We start from the raw sequence: 25,335 nt of genomic DNA on the forward strand, positions 1-25,335 counted from the left end.
TCCAGCAGTTTCCTATTAAGAATTTTAAAATTTTTACTTTAGTTTAAAATACTTTAATGCATTTTGAGTTTATTTTTCATTCAGAAATAATTTCGATAAATGAAAATACATAAAAGGAAAATACTGCCAAAAGTACTCGCTGGTTGAAAATGAAATGATTAATTGTCTTATTTGAAATAGATGAAAATGAAATGCAGCCAAGTCTAATACTTCTTTTTTTTTTTTAAATAGCAAAAAATTAATTTAAAATCTTAAACGCATGCCTCATAAAATAAAACAAATGCAAATAAACAAAGCGCGTAATAATGAATATTTAAAATAAACTTAAAGCTAGCTTACAATTGAGTTTAGGTTAAATATTAAAGAAAAAGAATATTTGGAAAGAGAAATTTAATTACTTTATGCACTATGCGACTAAACAGAAAAAAACCTTGGCTGAGAGCAATGAATAAGAAGAAGAAGAAAATTTAGAAGAAGAAGCAAAAATAGCAGCAAATCAAATAAAGTTGGCACTAAGCCTGCTTAACAATTGAAGTGAGTTCATTTACCAACTCCGTCCGGTTTTGAAATTGGAAGCGTTACGAAGAAACCAAACGAGCTCACACACACTCAGACACACACACACATACACAAAAAGCTTTGAAACGCAGTTGCAAAATATAATAAATAAGTAAAAGGCTTTAAAGTAATAATAATAAAATGAATATATATATATACATATATATATTTAAATGAGAACGAGAAATGGGAAAAGTCAGTCCAAGCAATGAATGTTATACCAAACACCGTACGTAACAATAAGTGATTGAAAATCATCCTTAGACATACATAAATATATACATAAATCTAATCTATATACATACATATATACATACATATACCTGCATATACATAAATACATAAAAGTATATAAAATAGTTTTATATGAAATTCAAAAACACTCATCACATATAGAAAAGTGAAACTCACTCATATAAATTCAAGTCCAAAACTAGCTAACTACTATACAGTTGCTTAAAAAACTATTGGCACAGCATTAATCTTTACGTTTGCTGCGGTATTTCGATATTATTATTAACATTGTTCAAACTATTTTACTAGGCTTACGATCTCTGTTGAATTCTTACATAGTTCTATAAAGCGAACTTATTTTAATGAAAAATGTTAAATCAATAATATTTTTTAAAATATTAGCTAATGCTAAAGAAATTGTTTTCTAAATAATATAATAGCAGCGAAATTTAAATAAAATTTTCTCAAGCATAAGCTAATAATTTAAAAAATACTTTCAACCCAAAACTTTTCTTAGTAGGCTCACTTTATATAACTCTATAAGTTGGCAACATAGAGCGTAATTTTCATTAAGTTTTCGCTAATGAAAAGCAGCTGCAAATATAATGATTAATACTGTGGCAATACATTTTTTGACTCACTGTATATTCTATGCCATGCTCATAAAAGCCAAATTCATTCTATATACATAAATAAACATAATATATTTCAATTCACGCTAGCTCTTGTCGCTTTTCGATTATGAACATAATCTCTATAAATTATGAGCCTAACCTAACAATCTTTCGAACACACACACACACACACACACACAATCAGCAAAAACCTAACCTAACTTAACCTAACCTAGCGAACTGCAGTTTAATAATTGTATACTTTAAGCATGACATTGAGCTTTTTAATTATGTGCAGTTTTAAATGAAACAAAATAAACTTGATAAAAACAAAACACAACTCGAAAAGCAGCCAGAAAACCGAAAGGATAAACTTAATTTGCATATATGAATATTGTTAAAGACCTTATGTATGCTTTGTATTTTATTATTTCACAAGATTTTTGTTTCAACAATTATTAAGTCTAATGATTTGTATAAAACAGCAGCAAATGCTGGGCTAAAGTCACTGTGAGATGTGAGAGTCTCTCCAGCTTTAAGCTGGGGCAACTTGTTAATGCCCCAACTGCTGCCGGCTATCAATAGAGTTTTTATGCAGAGCAAAGCTAACAGAATAAGCGTGAATAAACAAGAAAATACAAAATAAAACGAAAAACAAGAGTTTGATTTTTTCTAGAATTATTATAGTGCAATATTCGATAGTCCAAAGATTTTTCAGTTGGAATTCGCATGTCTTATTGGAATTGTAAATAGAAATGAGTTCGTTTCTTTTCTTTGGAGAATAGAAATCTCAGAGCGAGCATTCCTTAAAATTTCGCTCCGCTTCTTCTTCTTCGATTATAATAATTTTTAGAGTTCGTTTTAATGTGTATAACTTAATGGGATTTGTGCATAAATAAGAGCAGAAACTATTTTTAGAGCAGGCTATGTGGCTAGCAGGGCTCACTGGCATTGAAGGCCGCTTCCAGGGAAATCACTAAAACGAAAGAGACAGCATGAGTGGGAAAGAGACACACAACAAAGTGCTGGGCACACTTACAAAATGTATGCTCCTTCTCAAAGACGAGCGTTCTCAAGAGCTTGGCCAGCATCTGATGGCAGCGTATATAGGTCTGCTCAATCTCGACGACCTGGTTGAGTGCCAGGTACTCCATGGCCATGTCGCGAGTCACTGAGCTGCCGAGATATTCACTGCTTCTGCTGCGTTCCTCATCAGTGCTGAGGCAGGGGCTGAGCGCATGAGATTCGTTGAGATAATTATCACAGGTGGTCCACTCCAGATCGAGCACATGCACCAGATGAAACAGCTGCTCCAGAGTTGTGCTAAAGTCCTCAAACTCTGGGCCGAGCAGGCAGTGTGTGGTCAGGCGGCGCAGGAACTCGTCGTGCAGTCGGCACAGCTCATGCATGTTGCTGCACTTGGGCAGCTGGCGCTCGAACTCACGTCCAATGGACTGCAGCACATAGGTGCAGAGATGGTTATGCACATTATAAATTAGATTGATCAGCCAGAAGCGCACCATTTCCAGTCGACGCACAGTCAAGCCGAGCAGATCCAAGGGCGCATACGGATCCGACTTGCTGCTACGAATGAAGCGCATGTTTTCCAGCTTCCATGCCGACCACTTCACTTTGAGCATAAAACGAAATATATCATTATATTTATCAATATGCGTTGCAGTAATAACGCGCCGCAGAGGCGCCGATATATCAAACTCCAGCTTGACGGCCTCCACTGCCTCGAACACTTTGAACGACTCCATGCGCACGCGTGAGAGCAGCTTGAAGTAGAACTTGCACGCCAGCTGGCCAAAGCTCGGCTGCAGCAGCTCATACAGCTCCAGTGTGAGCGAGCCGCTGCGCGCCCAGTAGATGCCCTTCTCGATCTGACGAAAGATTTTCGTGTAGAAGCCGTACAGCAAATAGTCCGCCTCGAGCAGCATTACATGCCGCAGCAGCTGCACATGCGCAGCCAGCTGCAGCTCCTCGCGATACCAGTGCATCAGATATAGCTCGCCCAGCAGGCGACGCTCCCGCAGCGGCTTGTCCAGCGCGCGACAAACAAAATTCGGCAGCTGCAGCGGTGTGGACTTTAGCGCCTGCAGCAATTTGTTCAGCTGCAAACTGCCGTCAACTTGTGGCGGCATCTGCGCTTGCCGTGGACGTGAAAATATGTGCATAAGCTCTAGGTTGGCCAACTGCGGCAGCTGCGTCGGCAGCTGTGACGCCGTCGACGGCAGCTGGCTGGACTGTTCCGCTGGTCTGCCCGTCAGCGCTTGCACCTCGCTGCAAATATGACGCACGAGCTCGCCATGCAGCGGCGCCTGCTGATGCGGCTCAATGCTGTTCAAGAAGCTGCCCAGCAGATGAAAGCCTTGCAGCATATCTTGTGTCTCGCCCGCGTCCAGCGCATGTTGCAGCAGCAGCTGATACAATTCGCAGCGTTGCAGCTGCGCTGTGATTGCAGTTGGAGGGCACGCTAGCAGAGATTCGCGCACCAGGCAGCCTGTGACGGCAGCCTCGTGCTCATAGTGCTCCACAATATACTCCTTGTGCCAGTCCATCAGCTCGGCGCGCTGCCACCAGGCGTCGGTAATGGCGCAGTAGCGTTGCAGTGATGCCAGCAGCAGCGCCGTGGCCAGCTTCTGATGCGGCTCTGACGAGAGCGATTGCTGATACAGCTGCGACAGTAAATAGGCGCTGCGCACGCAGTTGGGGTGTCCATTGATGAGCACACTCTGCTTGATGCGCTGCAGCAGCAACAGCTGCTGCAAATGCGGTTCCATGTGAATTATAAACCCGATTAGCGTCACACTCTGCTGCTGCTGCAGCAGTTGCCGCTCAAAGTCCATCAGTTGCTGTTTGACGGGCTTGATAGTCTCGCGCAGCGATGCAGCAAAGCAGCCAAGCGAGCCTGTCTTGCGCTCATAGGCGCCATACAACAGTTGCTCGTTGATGAACTGCCGCAGTTCCATCATAGCATGCAAGGCAGGCAGCAGATGCAGCTCCAGTTGGCGTTGCACCGTGGCCTAAGCAAAGAGCAAAGCAAAATGAAGTTACAGCACAGTAAACGACACTTGGTGCTTAGCTACTTACCGCTGTGGCGCTGTGGATGGTCACATTGGGTCGCACACTTATGCACTCCGTGCGCTCGTCGAGCTCAAAGAATATGCAGCTGGCGGGCGCAAAGAACATGTAGATTATTTCGCGTAGCAGCGTGCTCTCATTCTCTGTTGCGGGCAGCTTATACTTACACATGCCCAGCTCCTTTTTGTTTAAGAAACGCACATAGTCGCTGCCAAAGTTGGACCAATGCTTAGCTGGCTTTTCCTGCAGGAGCAGCTGCTCCACTTTCTTGGCATCTATGTGCAGCGGCTTGCAGTACGTGAATTCGTCTGGCGGCTGCAGTGGTGGCAGCGCTGGCAGCTTACACCAAGAAGCAGCTGACCTCCTTTCGGCTTTTAGCGGCAGTAGCTCGGGCATAATAATTTTAAATTTGCCTTTCCCAGTTGACGTTTGTTCCTCCGGCATGTAAGTGTTCTTCTGCATCTGATAGCTTTGCGTTGTTTTATAGATCCTGTCCATATCTATGGCCAACAGACTGGTCGACGCATGCAACTCTAAGTCCTTATCGTTTTGTTCCTCACCCTCAGTGTCGCTTGACCAGTCCTGTTGGAAATAAACTCACACTGTTGAAATCATTTTGTTAAATTTTGTAACACCTACGCTCAACTCATCATCACTACTGGACCACTGATGGGACGGTGGTAGGTCTAGGCTTAAATATTGCTCCCAATTGATTTCGGTCTCCGAGCTGTTGGGTGTTACATGATTTTCGGCGCCTGACTCATCGCTTGCCGTTTTATGCGCTTCCTCTATGGCCAGCAGGCGTTCACCCATCTGCAGGCGATGCTTACGCACATTTTGTGTGGGCATATAGGTCAAGCTGAGCAGAAAATCCAGCATGGAATATTGCACATCCACCTCGTAGTGCTCCTCGCATAGTGGCGACTCCATTATGGTGCGGCTTAGTTGTCGCAACACATCTGCATATGCAGACATGCCCTCGCAACGAAAGCGCTCCAATAAATTGTCTATATCGCGACGCACCTGGTTGCTATTTGTGCTCAAATAATGATGCTCGCGAATATGATGCATCGCTTTGCGTTCCAGCTTGCGCTTCTCTTTATCTGGAACCTGTCTCGTTTGCAAAAACAATCTTAATCACATGTGCTACAAAACAGGAGGTACCGTTACCCGTAGGGCCGGCCGACGCTTACCTTAGGGCCGGCCAAGCACTTGACAAGTGCCTGTAAATTATTTACAATGTATGCACTTTGTTCATCCTCCGCCATTTTTTGTGGTGCTGCGTTGCTAAAACTGCAAAGCAGCTGCCAATAATAAGATAGATTACAATTTTAATTACAATATTAGCAACAAATGTCCGCCAAGAGCTTGTTGCTTAAATTTGTAGTGTGTGACCAGACAAATAATAAATAACATAAGTTATCGATGCTGTGCTCAGTGGATCTATGGGCCTTGCTGTTATATTGTTTTGGCAGGGAAATTTTGTGAGGGCTTTATCGGACTGATATTAAAATCACAAATAGTGTGTGACCAGACTAAGCTAAGCCAAAATAATATGAATTATCGAAAGATGGTAACAGCAAGCAAAGGTGTGACCAGGTCTTCCGCACAAAATGTAAACAAACAAAATATAAATAAACTTATTTGCAGTTGCAGTAGTTTGAGAAGGGACAGAAAATGACAAATACTGGAACACAGACTGCATATCAGTATCCTACTTATGTGATACTTGGCTCAGGCGGTCATACTGCCGAAATGTGCAAAATTAACCGGGCACTGATGCGGCAGCAGTCACAACAGGCGCAGAAATATCAGCCGGTGCGCTATATAGTGGCCAATAGCGATACAACATCGCAGAGCATACTAAAGGCAGCTCTGCCTGACACCAGCAGCCAGGATTTCATAAATGTGCCACGCAGTCGCAGCGTCGGTCAAAGCTGGCTAACCAGCATATTTACCACGCTATGGGCGCTACTCTGGAGTTGCTGGCTAGTTTGGCGCGATAAGCCGAAGTTGGTGCTCTGCAATGGACCCGGCACATGTGTGCCCTACTGCTATGCAGCATATTTATGGCGTCTGCTGGGCCGCCTGCCCGCCCACAGCAAGATTGTGTTTGTGGAGAGCTATTGTCGCGTCGAGACGCTCTCCCTAAGCGGACGTCTGCTGCTGCCTCTGGCCGATATGTTTGTGGTGCACTGGCCACAGCTCGCTGCGCGCTATGCGGACAAACAGAATTTGCGCTATTTTGGAAAAATCATGTGAAGCAATCGAAATTGTTTATTTACATAATATAACAAATGAAAATAAAATAAATAAGTAGTATAGAACTCCAGTTAATTTTAATTATATGGCATGCTTGGATGCTAATGAAAGGAGCGCTTGCAGAGCTTGCGATGCGCTTCTATTTGATGGCCACGCAGCTCCTGGCCGCACTTGGGGCACTCCGATGTCTGTTTGAATAGACCATGTTGTCGCTGACGACGCGGCGTCTGCTCATTCTCGCTCGCTGACGAGCTCAGATCCAACGCTGAAATCTCCTGATCCGTATAGCCCGAACTCTTCAACAATTTACGCTGGCTGGTGCTGCCGTTCTTACGTTTTTGTGTCTTGGGCCCACTAATGAGCTTACCACGCGAGGGCGGCGGAATTCTTATAATAATGCTGCAGCCTTCCAAATGATTCTCGAACTCGGAGCGTCGCATTTTCTCAAAGCATATGGGACAGGTGGTGATATCATTATTGTAATCATGCTGATAGCGTGAACCACATGGCACCACATCGTTCTCGCGCTGAAATTCCTGCAGCAGTGTATCCTCGCCAAAGATTTCATCAATAATAGACTGATCGGCCAGCTCGGCGGCAATGCTAACATCGCTATTCGCATCATCGAACTCATCATCAATCATGACAATTTCATTGTCGCTAAAAAGTTGAGATTCATCCTCCATGACCTCGCGCTTAATGTTGATTGTGCGCTCTTGGCTGCTCATAATTGAAGCTGTACGAGTGAGATCCGTTTCGTCATCGCTGTCAGATATGTCAATGACGGGGTTCACCACATCCGCAACTTGGACATCATCATCGTAGGACTCCCAGCTCACCAAGTCAGTGGAGACACGTCGACGTTTGCTAGGAGGATTTTCCTTCGGCTGTTGCTCTTCAGTCGTTGGCGTTAGCTGGCCAAAACGCTTGGACCACAGCTCACGCAGCTGCTGCCGATCCAAGCTTGGCTTCCCAGACAAACTGTAGCCCGGACCCTGCATCTGCTCGGGCTGCTTGACCGACGGGGCTGAGCTGCTGTCACCGCTCTTGTTTAAATCGCTAAATCCCATAACATTCGCGCGCCCTCTGGTGGGCAAGCCAGCAAATGGTTGCGTCGATAGTCCTGGATATGAGCTGGGTGGCAAATCTTTGGCTATATTGCTAAGTGCTGGCAGTGGTGGCTTGGGGTTGTCAAAGAAACTGCGTATGTCTTTCGCCGGAACAGCTGGCGCGGGCTTCTTGAATGCTTTTGGCTTGGCTAATTTCTCTGGCTTGGCTAATTTCTCTGGCTTGGCTGGCTTGGCGGGTTCGCTTACTTTCATAAAAGTGCCGCTACAATTGCGTTGATGTGCCTCCCACCATTGATCGTTGGGGCCGGGAGCTCGGTTACTAGTGCGCTTAACCCAGCCTTGAAAAGGATTGTGATGCTGGCATATGCCATTGCAGCGCCAGATGTGTGTCTTGTAAGCATTCACCTCATCGTGAAAAGTGTGATACACAGTTATGTTGGTGCCCGCAACTTTGTTAATGGTTCCCATAATGCGCTTGAAGTTGGGTCCATGGCCACCATTGCCCTCGCGTATGTTCAAAGTAAAGCAATAGGCATGTATCATCTCGTGCTGCAATAGGCAAGCTGCAATGAGCTGCTAAAGAAATTGTTGAGCTGCACTTACCAGCAGTGTCTCGACCAAATCCTTGCGTGGTCGCAGCTTCAACAACGGTTCGCTGAGCCTTATTATAATTTCCTTGACATGCCTATTGCTGCGCTGATAGCAAATACCCGCGCAGGAGTACATGCGTTTGCTCCATTCGACCATTACGGCGCCCAGACGCTTCTGAAAGAACTTTTCATCGAAGCGCACGAACATGGCATATATATCCGGCGAGGGATCAACCAACTCCCATTCGGGATGCACCAAGTTTTGTGTCTGATCCAAATAGTGGTCAGGTATTGGAACACGCTGTGGCGGGTGCTGCCAAGTCAAACATGAATTCACACAAAGCTTAACTTGAACTTTTACTTACAGCCTTTGGCTCCTTATTTTTGGGTTTGCTGCGCATATCGACTACGACATCGTCATCTAGATCAATGGTCGTCTCTTTGTCATTTACAGTGTTTATTTCATTCTGCAGCTTGAGCGCCAATTCATAGTCTACGTCGTGTGTTGCGTTTGCCTATAAATTTAAAGTATATAAATTTTTTTGCTTGCTTATTTTGCTTTCAACTTACCACGAAAGCGCTGTCGTCGTTGCTAGTGGCATCATTATTATTTAACTGCTCCTGCAGCTGTAGCGCAAATAAATAGTCAGGATCATCTGACATTTTTGTTAAATTATGCGTATTAATAATTTCTACACTTGACTGAAACTGAAACTGAATCTGTTCCAAAAATTGCGCTAATGTTAATTACCATGTTAAGTTCTTATTATACGTCTGTCATGTTAACTTCTCAATGTTATTTATGCTGTTAACTCAACTCGATACAAATATGACAATCGAGTGATGTTAAACGTTTGCAGTTGAGCGAGCGTTAAGCAATATTGGCGCCACAATCGAAAGTGGGGCTGACTTTTTGTCTGTTAGTAATTAACAAATTTTAATTTGCAGGCTTTTGTGCAAAGTGTGTTTCTGTAAATTGTGCTTTTGTGGAAATTGTGTACATCTGTAACAGCTAGTCAGTTACACAGTTACTATTTGCTTCAATTCGTAATATTTTTGGATCAATGTGCAATTTAAGCACGGCCACGTGATTATACGTTTTCGAGCACTGAAATGAAATCAAAAAATGTGCAGCTTGAAAATGCTGTAACCCTAACGCTCATTTGAGGAAGTTGAAAAATTTGACGCCGGCATTTCTTTTGCGTTTGACTGTCATCAAAGTAAGCAGGCATATTTAGAATACGAATTTTTATTAAAAATTATTGTTGTTAATTGGGCCTGTTAAAAATTGGGCGTGCACTACTTCAAATATGAAATATATGACCAAACGCCAACGTAAACGTAAGAAGGAGCAGGTATTTAATCGAATTGACACACTTTTGAATCAAGCGGACGCAGATTGCACAAACAGCGTGAACATAGAAGTGCACAGTCATTTAGACGTTGAAGATATAGGCGACATGTTTTCTAAGAAGGTAACATTGAAAATAAACAATAAATTCAAACTGATTCAAAAACAATTTTTTAACAGGGCAACAACGTGAACGAAAAGCAGATATTGCTGCCAGCCTCACAGAACTTCGGAAGAAGCTACTACAAGTCGAAGGCACCGCCGCCGTCGCAGCCACAACCTCAGCCGCAGCTACTGCAGCCGGACGATACCTACGGTGAGTAAGCAGCAACGGTGTCAGCAGTGTCTCTTATAAACAAAACAACAATAATTCTAAACAAATGATAGAGAGCGCAGCCATAAACAAATTAATGTCTACGATCGCCAGCTTTGGGCTACAGTGCAAGGAGGCGGCGTCATTAGTCGCAAAGACAAAAGACACTTTGCAACTCAATTTGTTTAAATCGAAAGCCAGCTGTTTATTGTTATTAGCTGGCACTGGTAAAATTGTCTAAGCATTTCGAATTAAAAAAGTTCTCATTTTATTGCAGGTATTTTCACGGAAATAATGCTAAAAACCATGATAAGGTTAAACATACTGTTATTTTAAATTTTCAACACGTGTATTTATACTTGATTTTCATCCTACTTGGTTTTGGTTTTATTTTTGTAAACACTATAGTGCTGCTTTTGTTTCATACGCCAAACCCCAAACTCTCACAATGCACACTTTTCATTTAACAGCATGTTCAGCCTATGTATTTGACTCTTTTGTGTGTTTACAATTATATTTATTTATACAAATATTTTTATAGACGGGAGACGAATGCAGTTTTCAAACATGGCCTATAGCTTTCCGCCGCCGCCTGGTCGTGATCTTGAGTTGGACTGCTACTATCATCGCAATACACCGCTAACGCTGGGAAACTTTTTGGATTTAGAGCAGCTTAATGAGCGGCGTGGAGTCCGTGTCAAGTCTAAGCCGCCGGCCAGCGGTTCAACGGTAGCGCCAGAGGTTGAACTACCACAAGCCGAAGCTGAAGCAACTACTACAACTGATCTTGATCCTGATGCTGTTTTCAACCAAAACAAAGTAGAGCAGCCTACAGTGGGCGAGATGCTCACACGTCTTGCTATTACGACGCCATACAAGGAATTGTCAGACATTACCTTAAGCATGCTTAAGAATAGTCCCTTCGTTAAACTGAACTCGGAGAACAATGCAAGCAGTGCTGCCCCAGAGCCACCCCTCCATTCAAATACATTCTGGTCCAATTCCTATCAGATGCCCAGCAGCAGCAACAGTGACAACAGCAGCTGCAATAGCTCCTCCGTGCGAACCCAGTTGCAGGAGCTGTACTCTGCTGAAAATAATCTGCCGCCATCCACGCCACCGGTGCAGCATCAGAGTGGCGAACAGCATGGGCAATTCAATGGCAGTCTTATGATCTACGATTTGTGTAAGAATGGCGCTTACAACATTGATCCAAACCCAAATAGTTTGGTTAATGGCATCAAGTGCATTTTGAAGCGCACTTCTCTACTGGACAACTACACTGACAACTGGCAAAGTGCCAGCTGGAATGAAGCAATACGTCAGCAGCAGCTCTATCAACAGCAGTTGCAGAACTTCAGCTTGGAGCAACGTAGCGATGCTGTTATAGATGCCTCACGTGCAACAAGCTTGCCAGCAACATATCAACAACAAGTTGACCTCAGCAGTAGCAACAATATTAACCAAAACTACTACAACAACATTAATCCTAACTTTAACCATAATTACTACAATAACAACAACAATAACAACAATCATAACTATTACTATAACAACAATCCTAACTACTACAACAACAATAATAATAATAATAATAACAACAACAGTAATAATATTCCTACAACAAACTATGGTAATACAAATTTTGGTAATTACAATGCGCGTTTTATTAACAACAACATTAACAATCACAAAAAATATCAGCAGCCGCAACATAACTATTCACAGCAACAAAAACAAAAACACAACTATGCACAACAGCAGCAGCAGCAGTGGCAAAACGAACAGCAACAGCAACTTTACTCCAAGTTACGACAGCAAGCAAATGCTGCGCGATATCATCGTGGCAACAATATGCTACGCAAATGTTGCAAGCACCACTGCTCTTCTACATACAATAATAACAATAACAACATATTTAACAACAATAACAACAACTACAATGAAAGCCTGTGTGGACGTGTCTGGAACGACGTGGACCTTGTTACGCTAAACATGTCGCTAGAGCAATTGGAGGCTATACATGGCGAGCCCTTTTTCAGGGGACCATTGTCGAAAAAGTATGGTCCAGCTGTCTATTGTAACAATAATATGAACAACAATGAGACTTTTTCCAGTCTTCCACAAGTAATTTGGCAAACATTTTACATACAAAAACACAACTTTATCTAAACTTTGTCTTCTGTTTACAGTATCAGATGTATTTAAAGACCGCGCCAGCTCAACTCCCTCAAATGCTGGCGCCACCAGTCTGCATTGATCCTCAACAATATACTGCTAATTTTCCACCTTTGCCGGAGCCGCCTTTGCCTCGAGTTTGTAGCACGCGCAGCGCTCGCTCCGTTAACACTAAACTAAACACTATGTAGAAGGATTAATTTTTTTGTTTATGGCATAAGCAGGGTCTTAGTTTTTTTTTTTTATTATTAATAAATTTAACTAATTTTTAACAGTTTTATTTTCATTGTACAATATTTGAAGTATGTAGCTTTGGTTAGTTTTTAATGGCCCGCCACAATTAACGGTACTTGTTAAATCAGCTGTTAAAAAAAAAACACAAAGCACTGTCATCCGAGCTTTCAGTATTGCATATTGGATGACATTACGGGGAATATTTGTTGTATTTTGCTTTGTTGTAAATCAATACATTTTTGTATATCTTTCAAGCAACAAGCTGATGAAAATTCGACTTGCATTTGTAAGTGCGTAAGGTCTAAATAATTTATTGAATTAACATTATACATATTAAAAATGGGAGGCTCAAGCGACACTTCCTATGATGAGTTTTATGCCAGGTTGAACAGGTAAAAAATTATAACAGCACTAACGAAACACAATAGATGAAATTAGCGGGTGTCTAAATTTTGCAGCTCAGACAATCCACGTAATCTGCGCCAGATTTTTGAGGAGGACTGCCACTATGCAGTACGCAGGGAGTCCGCCAATTTGAGCTATAGTCCGCCGCCGCAGCCACTATATAACCGCCAACCACAGCCGGCATATTACCCCCAACCACAGCCGGCATATAACCATCAACTACAGAGCGCGTTTTACCCCCAACAACAGCCGGCATATTACCCCCAACAACAACCGGTATACAACCACCAACCACAGCCGGGATATTACCCTCAACCACAGCCGCTATATTACCCCCAACCACAGCCGGTATATAACCACCAAGCACAGACGCTATATAACCACCAAGCACAGCCGGTATATAACCACCAAGCACCGCCGGGTTATAACCATCAAGCACCGCCGGTGTATAACCACCAACCACAGCCGGTTTATAACCACCAAGCACAGTCGGTATATAACCTCCAAGCACAGCCGGTATATAGCCACCAACCACAGTCGGTATATAAACTAACACCACAGCGTAGCAGTATGCAGGAGAGCATAACAATGGAAACTTGGAGCACTGTCATTACCAAAGTGACCACTGGCTTTAATGGCAACGACAATGTGGAACGCTCGGGTGTGGCACATGCCGGCGCCGCCAACAGTGTGTCGGACAGTGAGAGCGTATCGACGCCCTCGACACAGGAGGTCGCCAACGCGATGGACAAATCGCACCAGCAGCCTGAAGCCAACCAAACGGTGGTGCCACTGGACAACAGCACCTCAGAGAAACCACTTGCAGTACAAGAGCAAGCCATTTTTGCATTAACCAAGGTTGTGGTTAATTGCCCTGTTGACGTGGAGCACGGTATAGACGAGAAAGCGGATACCATACCGCAAACTATGTGCCCTTTGTCCATTAGCAGCCCCAAGACCTCGCAGCTAAACAGTGCAGATAACACAGTCTCTTCGACCACGGACTTGGCAGACAGCGAAGATGAGTTGCTCGAACTGGAACAAAAGGTGCTCAATTTCAAAAAGGAGAATCGCGCACTGATCAAAAACATCAAGCTAAAGGAGCAGGAGATTGAAGACTTACGTGCCACTACCAACGCGCGCTGCGAACAGCTCCGCGGCGAGTATAATGAGCTGAAAAAACAGAATACAGACCTGCTGGCCTCCATGACAGCACAGCGCACGGCTAACTTTACCATCAATGGCTGCGGCGATTGCCCACAGTATTTAAACAAACTTAATCTGTTGGAGTACCGCATTGCGGCATTACAGCGCTCACTCATTGGATATGCTATGAATGGCAATACGACTGCCGTAGCAGCGCTACCTCCAGAGTGGCGACAAGCATGCCCAATACTATGAAAGTTTTTTGATTTATGCACAAAGCAAGTGCTTACATTCATCAAAATTCAATTACTTTGGTTAACGGCATCATTTTGCAGCGCAATTCTCAACTGAATAACCAGATCAGCTGGAATGAACCAATGCGTCAGCAGCAGCTCTATCAAAAGCAGTTTCAGAACTTGAGCTTGGAGCAACAAAACGAGACTCTTTTTACTGCCTCATGTGCAGATAGCTTGCCAGCAACATATCAACAACATTATGCGCTAAACAGCAGCAACAACATCAATTACTACTACAACAAAAAGAACAGTTATAAGAATATGCCTACAACAAATTATTATAATACAAATTTTGGCAATCACAATACTCGTTTTATTAACACCAACACAATCACACAAAAAATCAGGAGCAGCAACACAACAAAAACACACGTATGCAGAGCAACAACATCAGCAGGGTCTTAGTTTTTAATCAAATAACTTAATTTTGCACAATATCTGAGTTTTGAATTGAGCCGCCAAAATTAGCGGTAATTTTTATATTTGACTACGCTTACATACGTAAACAGCTGTCGGAAAAAATTCAGCACACTGTCATCCAAGCCTTTAGTTTTGGATATTGAATGACAGTACGGTGAACATTTGTTGTATTTTGTTGTTAATCAATAAATTTGTGTATATGTTTTAAGCAACAGTAGGCGATTGAAAATTCGTCTTGCATTTGTCAATGCTTAAGGCATAAATATTTTATAGACCTAAAGTTAAACATATAAAAAATGGAAAGCATTCGGGACACTTCCCATGACGAATTCTTTGATAAACTGAACAGGTAAAAAATAAAAACACCACTAACAAAACACAATAGATGAATTAGCGGTTGTCGAACTTTTGCAGCTCTGACAATCCACGTAATTTGCGCCAGATTTTCGAGGAGGACTGCCAATCACTACGCAGGGAGTCTAGTAATTTGCACTATAATCCGATGCCGCCGCCACTATATAAGCGCAAGCCACAGCCCAGCAACAAGCAAGAGAGCACTTCAATGGCAACTTGGAGCACTGTCATTGCCAAAGTGACCACTGGCTACAATGGCAACGACAATGTGGGACGCGTAGGTTTGGCACTATCGCGCAATAGTGCAGGCGCCGCCAAACTGGTGGTCTACAAGACTCGCAACGATTTGCTTAGCACGCTGCTATTGACCAAGTCAACATCGTCAGGCTCGCCACGCGGCGGCCCCTCTAATTTAATAGTGCGCGAGTCCTATATGCAGTTCTATGATGATTCACAGCGCTTCTGGAGTCTGCGCTTCGAGAACACAAAGGATGAGGATGAGTTTACAGATGAACTGACCAAACTAGGCCTGCCCGTGGTCACCAGGCACAACAATAACGGCAAAGCTAACGAGGGCAAGGAGTCCCCTAGCTCAGCAACGGGCACTGGCACAAACAACAGTGTGTCGGACAGTGAGAGTGAATCGACGCCATCGACGGAGGAGATCGTTAACCCCGAGCAAAAGTCGGAACAGCAGCGTGAAATCAACGAAACACTGGGGCCACTTGACCGCATCACCTCAGAGATACCACTTGCAGTAAAAGAGCAAGCCATTGTAGCCATGAGCAAGCTAGTGATTAATCGCGCTGTGGCCGAGGGGCTCAGTCGGGATGATAAAATGGATACTCTACTGCAAGCCATGTGCCGTTTGGCCAACAGCAGCACCAACAGCACTACCAAGACTTCGCAAGTAAGCAGCGCAGACAACACAGTGTCTTCAACCATGGTATTGGCCGACAACGAAGATGAGCTTCTCGAGCTGGAACAGAAGCTGCTCAATTTCAAAAAGGAGAATCGCGCACTGATCAAAAACCTCAAGCTAAAGGAGCAGGCTCTTGAAGACCTACGTTCATCCACCTGCGCTCTCTGCGAACAGCTGCTCGGCCAAAATAATGAGCTCAAAATGCAGAATACAGACCTCCTGACAGCCATGACGGCACACAGCACGGCCAATTTTGCTGTCAATGGGTGCAGCAAGTGCGAACAGTATTTAACCAAAATTGAACATTTGGAGCGCCGCATTGCCACATTGCAGATGACACTCATGGAATGTGCTGCCAATGGCAATCCGGGGGCCAATGCAGTGCTACCCGCGCCTTAAATTGACTTACGGACACACTCGCTCATACATGCATTGTATTTTGTTAAGAGGACTTGTATATTTTTTTAGTTTAATGGTTGTGTATGAGGTAGTGTTGTGTTCGGACCTAAATTAAATAGTTTAATTTCATCTTTAAGATGTTCCAAAACAACGCACTGAATAGTGGAACTCAGTGTAGTAATTTTACGTATATTTATCATATGCCATGCACATTAATATTAGTCCTGAGTTGTGCTAAAAAAAACATCTGTGAAATACTTCGTCGTCTATATATATGCAAATAAAAGATAATACATCATATATATTCAATAACTGTAACAGCTATTGTTTTTTTCTTTGTATTTGCATTTGCAGCTCCGCTCAGCTTCAAAAACAATTTGCTGTTAGAATTTATTTCATAATTATATTTATATTTTGTTTATCCATGTGTGTCAGTTTGTTTTTTTTTTTTTTTAATTTTTTTTTTGTGTTTCTCGTGTGTGGCATGCAACGGGGTGGCAGTTTGCTCAGTTGGAAGTGGTAAACGCCTAGCTTGCCTCTTGCATATTTGAGAAAAAAAAATTGCTTGAAAACTAGCCTACATTCGGTTGCGCCATCTTTAAAAACGTAAACGCGCAATTGTCCAGTGTGAACTAAATGCCGTTACTTTGGTTTAGTCATGCATGTTAGTAGGTGCTGCTATCGCTGGCGCTGCTGAGGTATGTGCTGGCGCCAGGTGCTGTAGCTCCACTGGAGCGATGGCGCTTGCGTTTGGCCTTTGCCTTTTTGCGGCGCGGTTCCACGGCTTGCGCTTTGCGTTTGTATTTACCCTGGCGCTTCTTTTTGCGTCCGTACTCATCGGATTCGCTTGTGCTAGACTCTTCGTTGTCGCTAGAATCCGAATCACTGTTGTCACTGCTGGATGAATCTGATGTGGAGGAGTCGCTCTCTGACGAAGACGATGACGAGGAGCTGCTACTGCTGCTTTGGCGACGCTTTGACTTTTTGCTGCTACTGCCATCACTTTTATGCTTCTTTTTGGACGCCTCCTTGCTGCCGGTTTTTCCCTTGACGCTTTCCACGGCGCTGCTTTTCTTATGTTTCTTACTCTTGCTCTTCTTGCGATGCTTCTTGTGTCGCTCGGTCTTTGAGTGCTTGGCAGCTGAGGCTGTTTTACTGCTGCTGCGCTTGCTGCTACTGCCACCACCACTACCGCTCAAACTCTTCTTATCTGTCTTGCTCGCCTTTGTTGTTGTTGTCTTCGTCGTTGTCGACGCAGCTGCTGTACTGGCAGCCGCATCATCGCTCCCTTTGAGTTCTTGGGCGCGTAGCTCAGTCAGTGGCGTCAGGTAGTCCAGCTCCGAGTCCGAGCTCGTGCTCTCCACATCCAATAGTATTTCCTTGTTTGGATCCACCTGTGCAACACGCGTGTTATTTTTTTTTTTCATTTTTGCATTTTCTTGCTACTCTTTTGTTAGTGAAGCGGCTGTTGCTTACCTTGAGAAAATTGCGGCACTGATAAGTCAGGTGACCAGCGTAGCCGCACTTTTTACAGGCCGCACGTAGCGTATCCTTGTTGGAATTTGCCATAGGAAAGTTCATTTTCTTGGCCGAGGAATTTTTGCTAGATTGTTTTTTTATTTATTTCCCATTAATTGACACAAAAGCAGCACAAGTCGGCTGTATGCTGTCAGTTGTAGTTTTCAATAATATTATAATTTGTGACAATTATATTTAGTTATAGATAAATCAAAAATGCGGAATCGCTTAAATATCTTCAACAGGATTTTAACAGTCTCTGTTATTGCTGTTGGCATGTTAAGCCGGTTAAGCCGCTCGATAACGAATACATCGGTAAAAGTTTGAGAGTCACTACTACCATAGTGGGTTACGGTTTGAGTGGCACTATTACCATATCGTTGAACGGTTTCGAGCGATGACACAAAAACTGTTGAGTGGTTAATCGCTTTGGTAGCCATTTCTGTTAACAGTTAACAGCAAGGCTTGTCGATAAAATTGATAGATTGTGACTCGATGCATCTCTTTAAAAGTTGTGTGCATTAGATGAAGAGCTGAGAAATTTACTGTTAAAATATAAAATGGCGGAGGCAGAGGACTTTAAACTATTTCGCAGTGTGAATCCGGCCACAGTCAATGTGTCCATAAAAGAGAAATTTGCCAAACTAACATTATCCTCGAATAAGAAAAAACAACAAAAGCAAGCCAATTCAAAAGCAACGGAGCTGGCATCCGAGGCAACTGCGCACAGCAACGTTTGCCGTCAACTGGAAAAATCTTTCGAGCATCCACTGCTGCGCAGCGACTCCTCATTGTCTGCCAAAATGGTTCAGGAGCTTACACCAAAATCCTTGCATAGCCGTCCCGAGGAATTGCAGCTGGATGTCTCTGATTATATGGAGGTGCTGCAGCTAAGTGCCGATGGCTGCACACAGTCACAAGACTTGGAAGTTGAAGTCCTGGAACTATCGCAACGCGTATCCAACTTGACAGTGCAGTCCAAGCAGCTTGTGCTCAACGAGGTATCCATATGCATTTCCTCCAGCAGCAACGAAGAAGAAGAGCCATTCGAAAGCGAAGAGTCCTGCATAACTATATCGGATACATCTGCCAGTGAGAATGAAGCCGTAAACAAATCGGAGCAGAGCATTGCTATAAGCGAGCAAGTGCTGGAGCCGCCTCCGTTGCTAAACAGCGACAAGTTGGCGCGCATTGAAGCGTTTCTACGTGATGTGTCCCTTGAACGCCATCAGGTGCTTGAACGCGATCAGCTCATGGTCAACTCCTCAAGCGAGGTACAGATATCGACGCTTTTGGCTAATGCCGAAACAGAATCCATGACTCCGATTGATGAGTGCCTTGCCGGACAGGAGACTATACTGGACACCATATGCTCGGAGGAGTTACTGCCTCAAACTCCTGAGCGTGATCCCCACAAACGTTTGGCAGATAAAGAGACTGAAGTGAACACCATTTGCAGCGAGGCAGAGCGTGATCCTGATCCCAGCAAGCGTTTGGCTGATGATGAGACTGAAGTGAACACCATCTGCAGTGAGCCAGAGCTATATAGTGATCCTAGCAAGCGTTTAGCGGACAATGAAACAGAGCAAAACACGCTCTGCTCCAGCTTAAGCGATACTGTGCCAGATGAGTCCCTTACCATACCAGAGACCTGCGATGAAGCGGAGGTGACGCCGCCCAGAGCACAATCTGCAGCCTCATGCCTCTCTTCCTCAATGGAAAGTGTTGGACTGGCAGCCACGCCTACCATACAAGTGAGCAGCATTAATATCTCCGCCAAGATAAATATAAAGATACACATTCCGCATATGGACTCCAGCTCAAACCAGAGCTCCGAGGAGCAACAACTTACTCCAGAACCAACAACAGAATATAAAGACAAATCATGTCAGCAGCAGCAGCAGCAGCAAAAGGAATCAGTGGAGCAGAAGCAAGAATGCAGCGACGACGCTGGCTCCGAGGATGAGGAATTTCTTCAGAATGCGGAGCAGCTATTGAATCAGTTGTATGGTAAAGCTTGGCAGACTCCAGACGTTATCCGCACCTTGAAGCGCTCAAGTGGCAGCGGTGGCAAGCAGCCCAGCTCGACCCGCTCCAAGCGCACGCCCCTCAATGAGGTCAGACGCCAGCCCAAGGCGTTGACCACAGTTAAAAAGAAACATGCGCCCACGGATGAGAGTGGTCTCGGTGACTTTAGCCTTTGTAAGTAGACCAAAGCATGAAAGAGAAAGAGAAAGTGAATATGCATATTTTTAAATATTTCCCAGTCAAACGTGCCTTGCATGCCAACAAAATGAACTCGACGCAGTTGCCACAAAGACAACCAGATCGACGCAAGAGGCACGTGCATGAGGAAATCTGGCGTGCGCTCGTCGACTCAGATAGTAGCTCGGTGGCCGCCTCGGATGATGAAGATGCCAATGCCACGGACTGTAGTGAGAGTGGCGAGGACGACAACGAGGCAAATCCCAATGAGCTAACCTACTTGGATTTAACGCAGGCGGAGGTGCAAGTGGTCGACAAGCCGCAGCAGCCAGCAGCAAAGGAAAACACATGTAAACGATTTGTTTATGCAGAATATTAAATATTGTAAACAATTTTGAAAATATTCTTTGCAGCTCCAAAATTTCCCAGTCGCTTGGATGACATTTTGCGCACTTGTCGCGCCAGTGCCAAAGCGAAGCTACCCGCCACACCCACACCCAGCACACCGACAACTCCCACGCAAAAGGCACTTCGTCGTCAGCTGTTTACGCCCAACACTGGCTATGAGGATGAGACGACAGCAAGGCGTATTGTGGAACAAGCCGTAGACTGTGATGCGCTTGAGGAACTAGAGAATATTTACACACCCGGATCGGCAGTGCATCGACGTTTGCAGCAAGTGAAACAACAACTGGGACTGACTCCAGAATCGCCCAAAAGCAAGCCCGTGTTCAAGTTCCCGCCACCGCAAACTGCGCCGCCGGGCAAGGCAGTCTCACGCACTAAGCAGCCACGGCGCCCACTCAACACACCACAGTCAGTTAACCGCAAGGGTAAATGCAGCTTCATCAAATCGCTGGAGCCGCAGGTGCCGCGCGAGCAATGCGACATGGAAGCCTATTACTTTAGGGAACATTTCAAAACCAAGAGGACTGAACTGGCGCAACATTTGTATGACTTATACAATGAGAAAGTATTCGATGGCTGCCTCAATGCGGGCATCGAGTGGTCCAAGAAGCTTCGCAACACAGCCGGCAGATGTCATAACCATAGAAGGTACACATAAACCGAAAGATACTTTTGCTAACCAACAAATGATCAAATTGCTTACTTATAAACATAATATTTTATAGAGTGTTAACTTTTGTGATTTATGTCAATGATTTTAATTTGGTTTTCTTTTTGCTTTGCAGACCTACTCGTCATTGTAAACTAGAGCTGAGCGAAAAGGTCCTAACCAGCGCCGATCGTCTGCGCTGCACGCTAATACACGAGATGTGCCATGCCGCCGCTTGGATAGTACAAGGAGCCAGTGGACATGGACAGGTTTGGAAGCAATGGACGCGACGCGCAGAAGCAGCATTTCCGGATCTGCCGCCAATTCGAACTTGCCACTCCTATGACATTGAGTACAAATACACTTACAAATGCCTGAAGTGTGAAACAACGTAAGCACATTGATAAATAAATACAAATACAATAGGTAACATAAATTAATAAATATATTTTGCAGTTCGCAGGCTCACAGCAATTCGCGTAAGGTGGAGAATTTGCGTTGCAGCTTATGTGCTGGTTCGATTGCCGTGTTCTTAAACAAAAAGGATAAACAAGGAAATGTTGTGCACACGCCCTTGCGTGAGGCAACGGGCTTCGCCAAGTTTGTTAAGGATAACTATCAGCGCTTTAAGCAAACCGGCACACCGGCGCCGAAAATAATGAGCGCCTTGAGTGCTGAATACGCTAGACAAAAGGCCGCTGGCTTGTTAAATAACGTTAATGTAGATATTGTAGATCAAGTTGAGGCATTAACTATTAATTAGTCTCTTAATTAACTATTAATAGTTAAAGACAAACCTTTTATACTAACATGAAATGTTTCAACCTACTAACAGATATACGGCTATACTAGTATACACATAAGCAAGTAGACTTTGTACTTTTCCTGTTACTTTGAATAAACTAAGCTTAATATTATAATAACAAACAATTTAAAATAGTAAATACGTTAAAAGGACAGGGCTGTTGCTGGCTATCGATAGCTACGCATTTCTGTTAATTGTGCCATCATCGAAAGCATGGTCACCTTAATTGTACGATTCGACATCGAGCACTCTAGATTTTTCGCTTGTGGCTCGATAAATTGTAAAAATGCTTATCGACTATTTATTCTCTACGTTTTATTGAGGAACCAAACCACAGAGAGAGAAAGAGAGAGAGAGAGGAAAAAGAAAAAACCCCCGCAATTGTGTGGGGTTCTAAAATTTAATTTTTATATAATTACTAATAGTATTTACGCTCACTGTGTAACTGTGTGTGTCCAGCGCGTACAGACTTTTGCATTAAATATTTTCATTATGAAAATAAGAACAATGAAGTCTAAGCGCAAATATGGCTGTTTAACAAATAATTGAAAAAAGCTTCTCTTTTTTTCAATTATTCCTATTAGGATTTTTTTTTGTTTTTTATTGCGGTATTACTGTAGTATTTGTATTTTTTATAATTTATAACAATCGTTTGTTTTGCACAAGTTTAAAACAAACACACATACACATGCGTCAATAAGTAAACGAAAAACAATAACGAAATGGAGAGCTATTCCCCGGACTTGCTATGGATGGTCGTCATAGGCTTTCTTATAGCCTTTGTGCTGGCCTTTGGCATAGGCGCCAACGATGTGGCCAATTCCTTCGGCACGAGCGTGGGCTCAGGCGTGCTAACCATACGTCAGGCTTGCCTTTTGGCAACCGTTTGTGAAATCTCTGGCGCCGTGCTCATTGGCTACAAGGTCTCGGATACGATGCGCAAGGGCATACTGGAAGTGAGCCTATATGAGGGAGCCGAGGAGGTGCTTATGCTGGGCTGTGTGGCGGCATTGGCTAGCAGCGCAGTTTGGCTTCTGGTTGCCACGTTCCTGAAACTTCCCATATCGGGCACGCACAGCATTGTGGGCTCCACCATTGGTTTTTCGCTGGTTGCACGCGGTGTGCAAGGACTCAAGTGGTCTACATTGGCCACCATTGTGGTCTCTTGGTTCATATCGCCGGTGATGAGCGGCCTGGTGAGCATACTCTTGTTCTTGGCTATACGTCGGTTCATATTGCGTGCCCAAGAGCCACTCAAGGCGGGCTTTCGCTCGCTGCCTATCTTCTATGGCGTTACATTCTTCATCAATGTCATTAGCGTCGTTATGGATGGACCCAAGCTGCTGTATATGGATAACATACCCACTTGGATTGCTGTGAGCGCCAGCGTGTGCTTATCGCTGCTGGTGGCATTGCTTACACAACTGGTGGTGGTGCCGCTGCAGCGCCGGTCAATTGCCAAGAAGTTGAATGCTGAGCAGCCAGTCAAGTTTAATGTTGAAGACTCAGTGGAATCGTCGCCGTCTGGCAGTCCGAATAAGCAGCGCCGTCCACTCTCGTTGGTTAGCGAGGGTAAACCGCTGCCAGCTATAGCTGAGATCACTGAGCTGGACTCACTTAGCGACAACTCGCCCAGAACCTTCAAGCTGCCGTTCGGGTTCGCTGGCAAGAACAAAAATGCCAACGTGGAGGATTACAAATTCAATCTGGAGCTGATACGCAAGGCCGAGGGTCTGTTGGGCAAGGCCAGTTTAGATAACACGGATTTGACGGTGACCAGCCTCAACTACATCGATGAGCAGCAGTTACAGCAATCTGGACGCAAGCTGCAGGAATGTTTCACGCGTGTGCAGTCGCCTAAGGATGAGCACAAGCCAGCAACTGCAGCTTGTAGCACAGCCACCAATAACAATCTGCAGACGGTGGAGGGTGCAGCCAGCCTAGAACTCATGATTAGAACTCATACGCTACCGCCCAACTCCAGCCAGGTGCCGCTGATTGAGAGCAAAGAGGCGCTACATGAGCAGGAGGAGGAATTTAACTGCCAAGCCGAGCATCGTACAAGTAGCGCCGAAGAAACTCAAGAGATATCGATGCTGTTTTCGTTCCTACAAATCCTAACGGCCACCTTTGGCAGCTTTGCCCATGGTGGAAACGATGTGAGCAATGCTATTGGGCCCCTGATTGCGCTCTATATGATTTACCGCGAGGGCTCGGTTATGCAGCAGGCGGAGAGTCCCATTTATATATTGATCTACGGTGGCATTGGCATCTCTGTGGGACTGTGGCTATGGGGCCGACGCGTTATTGAGACCATTGGCAACGATCTAACAAAGATTACCTCTTCGACTGGCTTTACAATTGAAGTTGGCGCCGCCATTACCGTTCTGCTGGCCAGCAAAATTGGTTTGCCCATTTCGACGACGCACTGCAAAGTCGGTTCGGTGGTTTTTGTGGGTCATGTGAGCGCTGCGGGACGAAAACAGAAGCGACAGCAAGAACAGCCAGAACAGGAGCGGACAGCTGGAGCAGTCATGGAGGATGGCAGCGTCGATTGGCATTTGTTTCGAAATATTGCCTATGCCTGGATTGTCACTGTGCCCGTTACCGCCTTGCTCAGTGCTGGCATCATGTATGTGCTCTGCTCCATTGCAGTGGATAATATGGCAGGTTAGGATGCAAGTGCAGCAGCAGACTTAGTCGCGTCGTCTATTCAATTATTAAGCTAAACACTAATATTTCGAAATTGTACCCAAGTTGACAAACGAAAACTTAACAAAAAATAAAATCAAAAAGAAAAGAATTTAACATAACAAAATTTACTCAGTCTAACTAATCAAAATAAAAGGAAAAGAACAATGGACCAGGTTAAAGTTGGGCGCCACCAGACATTTAAATACACTTTGACTAGGTTCGCAACAAAAACACTGCCATGCACTCACAAACACATACACACAAACAGCCAACGCGTCAACAGCTCGTTTTCGCTGTAGCGTCAGCAAGCGACGCCGCCGCTGCGTCGCAGCGACGTTTGTATGGCGCGTCAGCACGTCCACCCTGCTGTGTATATTGAAAATTCAAATGTAAATAATTCCTAAGTTATTTATCCGATGTTTTTTTTTTGTTTGTTTCACAATCGGTCGAATAACATGACTTAGGCAATTTTGGTGATTTATTTCAAGATTCTTAAATTCTTAATATTGTGGGTGTAATCCATTTTTTTCGAATTGTGGGGGAGGGGAGGAAATAAAAAAAAAATAAATAAAAGCGTAAGTGTCCTGGATAATAGGAGCAACCTACATACCAAAATTTGTGTT

The 25,335-nt window shown here is 44.2% G+C and overlaps 9 protein-coding genes across 10 annotated transcripts; 6 read left to right on the forward strand and 3 right to left on the reverse strand.

Moving 5' to 3' along the window:
* Positions 1-2,130: 2,130 nt before the first annotated feature.
* Positions 2,131-5,909, reverse strand: LOC108606958. The gene is made up of 5 exons (XM_017997517.1): positions 5,687-5,909; positions 5,133-5,603; positions 4,503-5,075; positions 2,446-4,435; positions 2,131-2,382 (listed from the first exon to the last, which is right to left on the reverse strand). Exons 1-5 carry the CDS (start codon positions 5,759-5,761, stop codon positions 2,339-2,341), a joined length of 3,153 nt encoding a protein of 1,050 aa, XP_017853006.1. The 5' UTR covers positions 5,762-5,909; the 3' UTR covers positions 2,131-2,338.
* A 93-nt stretch (positions 5,910-6,002) lies between these two features.
* On the forward strand, positions 6,003-6,785 carry LOC108606960 (UDP-N-acetylglucosamine transferase subunit ALG14 homolog). Its single transcript, XM_017997520.1, has 2 exons — positions 6,003-6,082; positions 6,144-6,785. Exon 2 carries the CDS (start codon positions 6,171-6,173, stop codon positions 6,753-6,755), a length of 585 nt encoding a protein of 194 aa, XP_017853009.1. The 5' UTR covers positions 6,003-6,082; positions 6,144-6,170; the 3' UTR covers positions 6,756-6,785.
* Positions 6,737-9,097, reverse strand: LOC108606959 (sprT-like domain-containing protein Spartan). Of its 2 annotated transcripts, none has more exons than XM_017997519.1 (4): positions 8,986-9,097; positions 8,781-8,930; positions 8,429-8,716; positions 6,737-8,374 (listed from the first exon to the last, which is right to left on the reverse strand). In XM_017997519.1, exons 1-4 carry the CDS (start codon positions 9,076-9,078, stop codon positions 6,857-6,859), a joined length of 2,049 nt encoding a protein of 682 aa, XP_017853008.1. In that variant the 5' UTR covers positions 9,079-9,097; the 3' UTR covers positions 6,737-6,856. The 2 variants fall into 2 exon arrangements, with proteins under 2 accessions (XP_017853008.1, XP_017853007.1); XM_017997518.1 differs by having other exon boundaries at positions 8,429-8,728.
* A 2,530-nt stretch (positions 9,098-11,627) lies between these two features.
* Positions 11,628-12,477, forward strand: LOC108605851 (homeobox protein 12). The gene is made up of 2 exons (XM_017995661.1): positions 11,628-12,206; positions 12,272-12,477. The coding sequence occupies exons 1-2, from the start codon at positions 11,934-11,936 to the stop codon at positions 12,446-12,448; spliced, it is 450 nt and encodes a 149-aa protein (XP_017851150.1). The 5' UTR covers positions 11,628-11,933; the 3' UTR covers positions 12,449-12,477.
* Positions 12,478-12,745: 268 nt separating this feature from the next.
* Positions 12,746-14,297, forward strand: LOC108605892 (altered inheritance of mitochondria protein 3-1-like). The gene is made up of 2 exons (XM_017995707.2): positions 12,746-12,883; positions 12,950-14,297. Exons 1-2 carry the CDS (start codon positions 12,831-12,833, stop codon positions 14,295-14,297), a joined length of 1,401 nt encoding a protein of 466 aa, XP_017851196.1. The 5' UTR covers positions 12,746-12,830.
* Positions 14,298-14,953: 656 nt separating this feature from the next.
* Positions 14,954-16,728, forward strand: LOC108605735. The gene is made up of 2 exons (XM_017995530.1): positions 14,954-15,107; positions 15,173-16,728. Exons 1-2 carry the CDS (start codon positions 15,055-15,057, stop codon positions 16,431-16,433), a joined length of 1,314 nt encoding a protein of 437 aa, XP_017851019.1. The 5' UTR covers positions 14,954-15,054; the 3' UTR covers positions 16,434-16,728.
* Positions 16,729-16,855: 127 nt separating this feature from the next.
* On the reverse strand, positions 16,856-18,182 carry LOC108607073 (protein SREK1IP1). Its single transcript, XM_017997692.2, has 2 exons — positions 17,910-18,182; positions 16,856-17,827 (listed from the first exon to the last, which is right to left on the reverse strand). Exons 1-2 carry the CDS (start codon positions 18,012-18,014, stop codon positions 17,099-17,101), a joined length of 834 nt encoding a protein of 277 aa, XP_017853181.1. The 5' UTR covers positions 18,015-18,182; the 3' UTR covers positions 16,856-17,098.
* Positions 18,183-18,193: 11 nt separating this feature from the next.
* LOC108604974 lies at positions 18,194-22,115 on the forward strand. The gene is made up of 6 exons (XM_033294458.1): positions 18,194-18,685; positions 18,764-20,153; positions 20,219-20,506; positions 20,570-21,212; positions 21,350-21,604; positions 21,670-22,115. The coding sequence occupies exons 1-6, from the start codon at positions 18,512-18,514 to the stop codon at positions 21,974-21,976; spliced, it is 3,057 nt and encodes a 1,018-aa protein (XP_033150349.1). The 5' UTR covers positions 18,194-18,511; the 3' UTR covers positions 21,977-22,115.
* A 523-nt stretch (positions 22,116-22,638) lies between these two features.
* Positions 22,639-24,806, forward strand: LOC108605592 (sodium-dependent phosphate transporter 1-B). The gene has a single exon (XM_017995365.2). It carries the CDS (start codon positions 22,741-22,743, stop codon positions 24,691-24,693), a length of 1,953 nt encoding a protein of 650 aa, XP_017850854.1. The 5' UTR covers positions 22,639-22,740; the 3' UTR covers positions 24,694-24,806.
* Positions 24,807-25,335: the final 529 nt, after the last annotated feature.

Source organism: Drosophila busckii, chromosome X (assembly GCF_011750605.1).
Source record: "Drosophila busckii strain San Diego stock center, stock number 13000-0081.31 chromosome X, ASM1175060v1, whole genome shotgun sequence".
NCBI classification, from domain to species: domain Eukaryota; kingdom Metazoa; phylum Arthropoda; class Insecta; order Diptera; family Drosophilidae; genus Drosophila; species Drosophila busckii.